This window comes from Octopus bimaculoides, chromosome 7 (genome assembly GCF_001194135.2).
Source record: "Octopus bimaculoides isolate UCB-OBI-ISO-001 chromosome 7, ASM119413v2, whole genome shotgun sequence".
NCBI lineage: Eukaryota > Metazoa > Mollusca > Cephalopoda > Octopoda > Octopodidae > Octopus > Octopus bimaculoides.
This window is the reverse complement of record NC_068987.1, coordinates 47,321,550-47,326,387: the sequence shown is the minus strand read 5'-3', so window position 1 is coordinate 47,326,387 and position 4,838 is coordinate 47,321,550. Positions and strand designations below refer to the sequence as shown.

Genomic DNA, 4,838 nt, shown 5'->3' with positions numbered 1-4,838 from the left:
AGAGAGAGAGAGAGAGAGAGAGAGAGAGAGAGAGAGAGAATCAACAGATGAGATCCAGAGATTCTCAATGTGGAAAACACTTCATAGCGCTCAGATAATTTGAACTTACACTCTGATATCTTTACCAGTCTGTGGACTAAAGAGTAGGTATAAGGGGAACCTAGGTGAGCAGACATGGAGATAGTTATGGGAATAAGCAAATAAAACTGCCTGGGTTTGATATACAAAATATATATACATTTATACATGTCGAAAGCAAAGACTGAAAATTTTCAGACGATGAATGTTCAAGTATAAATATATATTTATATGTTAATAGAGCAAACTTACACCAATTACAAACAACAGAGGAAATTAAAGGGGAGAAGGTATGATGTTATAAGTATAACAGCTGTTTCTGGGGGCTCAGATGTTGGCAGATGTAGTTCACCAGAATATGCAACCAGTAATGGAAGCAAATAAACATTGGATGAATACTTATTGTCTGAAAAGTTTCAGTCTTTGCTTTCTCTCTCTTTACATGTATATATATTTTCTATATCAAACCCAAGCAGTTTCTTTTATTTGCATAGCTGTCTCTCTCTCTACCCAATATATATATTGGTCATCCCATAAGTAATGCGGTTTTTTTCAATTGCATGAACTAAAAGTTGGAGGAGGATGGGATAAACTACTGCATCAACTTGCTATAAAAGCAGGTATAATTTTACATTGTCCTTATTCTTAGTACAAGTTTTGAAGAGAGCAGTTCAATTTTAACAGTTATTTTTTCAAAGCTATAATGGAAGTGACAAAGGAGCACATTTGGCATATTTTGCTTTATGAGTTCAATAAAGGCAACAATTCAATGGAAAGTGTGAGGAATATTAAATGCAGTATATGGGGATTGGATAACAAGCCTAAGCCAGTCTCAACTGTGGTTCCAGAAATTCTAAGCCAGAAACTACAGCCTAGAAGACGAGCCTCATCCTAGAAGATCTGTAGAGCTCAACGAGGACTTCCTGCAAACCCTAGTGGAACAAAATCCCATTGTAACTGTTGAAGAACTAGCAGAGAAGCTTGGATTTGGTCATTCAACCAGTCATTCAAGTCAGTGTTAGAAGAAAAACAACCATCTTTGGCTTCAAGACAAAAGGTGTTCTTTCATCAGGATAATGCTCGGCCACATACAGTTGAGGATGACATTCCAAATGCTGGAGCAGTTTGAATGGGAAATGATGCCCCACCCACCAAATTCGCCCTATCTGATTATCAAAATCATTTGGGCAGAAAAAATACAAATTCTGTAGACGAGGTCAGAACAGTAGTGGAAGAGTATTTTCGTTACAGACAAGTGAATTTTGGAAGAGAGGCTTTGCAAGTCTACCAGATAGATGGAAGAGCTTTGTAGAAAATGAAGGAGAGTATATTTTAGATTAAAAAAGAACTTTATCTTAATTTTGAAAAATAAAAGAAGTATAAAAAAAAACCCTGATAAGGACCAGAAGTTCTATGAGTGCGGAATCATGAAGTTACCAGAGAGATAGCAAATGGTCACCAAACAAAATGGAAAATATATAAGTGATTAAAGTTCATTCCTTGTATGAAAAAAATGACTTTTATTTCATACTAAAAAACTGAAATTACTTTCTTGCCAACCCAGTATATACATATATATGAAGGTGTGTGTGTGTGTGCACACGTGTATCATCATCATCATCATCATCGTTTAACGTCCGCTTTCCATGCTAGCATGGGTTGGACGATTTGACTGAGGACTGGTGAAACCAGATGGCAACACCAGGCTCCAATCTAATTTGGCAGAGTTTCTACAGCTGGATGCCCTTCCTAACGCCAACCACTCAGAGAGTGTATATATATATATATAATAATAATAATAATAATAATAATAATAATAATAATGATAATAATAATAATAATGCTTAAAACCTAACCTAGTTGGAATGATGGAGTCAACGATAATAAATGAAGGTATGCCTCTTGTAGTGCTGACAACGATACGCCCTCTGTGTTATTTGGTTAACTAGGCGATTCTTAAAGAACAGAATATGGAAAAGCTCCAAGTTACAAAGAGGACAAAAATCCCTACCTTTGTCGTAGGGAACTGAGGTAGCCAGTATAGACCATTCCAAAGAGAATTGCTTATTGCAATCTTTCAGTTCCCAAATAAATTTACTTAGGCCGGTGGTGCTAGCTTTATTCCTATCCCTAAATGACGTATAATGATTCAATATTCTCTTGGAGACCTGCGTCGATGAGCTACCTACGTAAAATGAGACATTACCTTGCATTGATAAACCACATTCTTGGTCCTTCTATTCGCACTTAAAAACTTAATTCTATTAGGATTTAATTCCGAGATGCTAATCTTATTATTGTTACAGATATTGTTGTGATTCATAATATTGTACATACTACCTATATTAATACCTAAATGATTATTGCCATCATTTGCGTGTGTTAAATTATTGGAGTAATTATTATTGTTAATATATATATATATATATATTTCTTAAACAATAGATACTTACACTTTATTCCCTGAAGTAGACTGAACCTTGGAAATTGATTTGCTCACCCTCAGGTTGGAGCTGCAAGAGATGAAACAGAAAAACAATAAGAACAATGGAATTTAGTTGTTACACAAGCACAAGGATTTGGATCTACTGAATACAAATATGACTCAGTGTTTCTCAAAGGATTTAGTGACATAAAATATTAATTTCTTACATAGGTGCAAAGCTTCAGATTCACAAGAAAATATTAAATAGGATGTTGTGGCATTCATTCAAATCTTTCTCATGAACATTAACAGTGAAATTATAACCAGAAACCTATTTTTATGTTATATCTTTTCTCTGTCTCTTTCTTCTATTTCTATAATAACTTCTGTGTTCCTCAATTCCGCAATTAGCATTGTTTGTACCACCTTTGTCCAAGCTCACCTAATGCACTTCTTCTCATCAACATAATGTGCCTCGATCTTAGATCCCATACTAAGTACTTCCACTAGAATTGCAGCCCTATGCAATATCGTCTTTTCTTTTACAGGCATCAACCTTCATATAAGGTTGGATCTTGTGCTTGAAAAATTTAAGTTCATCATACAAAAGTGAGCTGAAAAATAAAACTCATAAACCCACAGTCTCGTAAAGCAGGTCTTCATAAAGTGAGATATCACTGTACACTCTTTCAATTTCTATCCACCCTCATTCCCTGTCCTTTTGTCTCATTTACCCTGAAACCTTATCACCTCTATTTAATTTCATTTTCTAGCTCTACCTACCTCGGTTACTCTCACCCACTCTTCTATGATCCTTTCTACTATACCCACAAGGCCTGAAATTTTGAATTTGAACTCAGAATGTAGTGGCAGACAAAATACTGCTAAGCACATCGCCTGTCATGCTAACGATTCTGCTATAATCTGATTAGCCAAGTAGCTCCTCTACAACAAGAAACCCATTCTGTTGTAACCCCTTTCGTAGTTTAAAGCTTCATTGCCTAGCATAAGGCTGCCTTTTGTTGCAGCACTACTCAGTGAAAAGGGATCTGAGACTGTGTGGTGACCTCAATGGTGTTGGTGTCACACACACAAAAAAAAAAGAAACTACTTAGTACATTCTGTAAAGTGATCAGCATTACTAAGTGTATCCAACCATAGAAACCATGCCAAAGTAGAAATGGGAGCCTGATTCTCAGATCCATGAGATACTGTCAAACCATCCAACTAATGTCAGCATGGATGATGATGATGCATAAGATAAACTCTTGTATGACTGTAGCAAAACTATCTCAGAAAGGAAAACAATAAACACTTACTTCATTTTTGTCCTGAACTGTGTGGCTGGACTAATAGAGTTAGTTTTAGACAACTTCTTTTTCAATGACATTGTAATGCTTTTCTTCTCAGAACCTAGTTTATTCACTGCAGTTCTCTCATGCCTAGCTTTGAGAATTTTCCTTCTAGTTCTTCTTCTAGGTGTTGAACATGTAGAAAGTCTTTTTGATGTATCCATCACTTTTTTTGTCCTTTGAGATCTCTTCCTCTTGCGAGGGAGTGCTTTTTGTTTGACCGGTGATAGTCTTGTTTCATTCTTTGGGAGCAGTGGTGATACAAATCCATTCCGAAGAAAACCATTTTGAACAATAGTCTTCTTGGAAATTTGGACCTTTGCTGGTGTAGAAGTGGTATGAGGAGTTTTATGAGGAGTTTTATGAGGAGAGCCATTCATTTTTACATTTACAGCGCTTTTATTCATATTTATTTTACAGTTTCTTGTCGCCGGACGAGATGGCAATGAGAGTGAGGCTGCCATTATTATCCCGGCAGTGGATTCTTTGTGAAACTTATTTTTAGTGGAAGTTATTAAGACCAATAGACAGTTTGATTTAAAGAGGCAGTAGCATTTTTAGCTACCTGGTTTACTTAACTGATGCTTGGAATTTCAACACCAACAGACTTATTATCTGTGGTGTAATAAATTCTCTTACATATCTTCTGTTTGAGAAGGCTAGGATTAGTACTGATGCCATTCAACAGCATCCTACTTGAGGTTCTTTCATAATGCTGGTTTTGTTCTTTTGGTTGTCTATTTTTCTGATCCTTGTAAACCAAATCCTCCAGACTTAAATTACCAGGATCTTGAACTCTGGAAAATATTTTTAAAATGACAGAAATTTTAGGAAAATTGCTTATAGAAACAAGTGTAAACAAACAAATATGTATGTACAGATGTATTTTATGGAAACAAATGTAAACAACATGTATTATATATATATATATATATATATATATATAATGTAAACAACATGTATTATATATATATATATATATA

The 4,838-nt window shown here is 35.2% G+C and overlaps 1 protein-coding gene across 4 annotated transcripts in view; it reads right to left on the bottom strand.

Moving 5' to 3' along the window:
• Positions 1–4,838, bottom strand: part of LOC106882483 (uncharacterized) — a 142,742-nt gene that overhangs the window by 47,284 nt on the left and 90,620 nt on the right. For all 4 annotated transcript variants that reach the window (XM_052969595.1, XM_052969594.1, XM_014933174.2 and 1 more), the window contains exons 2-3: positions 3,823–4,652; positions 2,532–2,591 (exon numbers count right to left, since the gene is read on the bottom strand). In XM_052969595.1, the coding sequence (XP_052825555.1) occupies positions 2,532–2,591; positions 3,823–4,319 (557 nt within the window). In that variant the 5' untranslated portion in view covers positions 4,320–4,652. The remainder of the gene's footprint in view (positions 1–2,531; positions 2,592–3,822; positions 4,653–4,838) is intronic.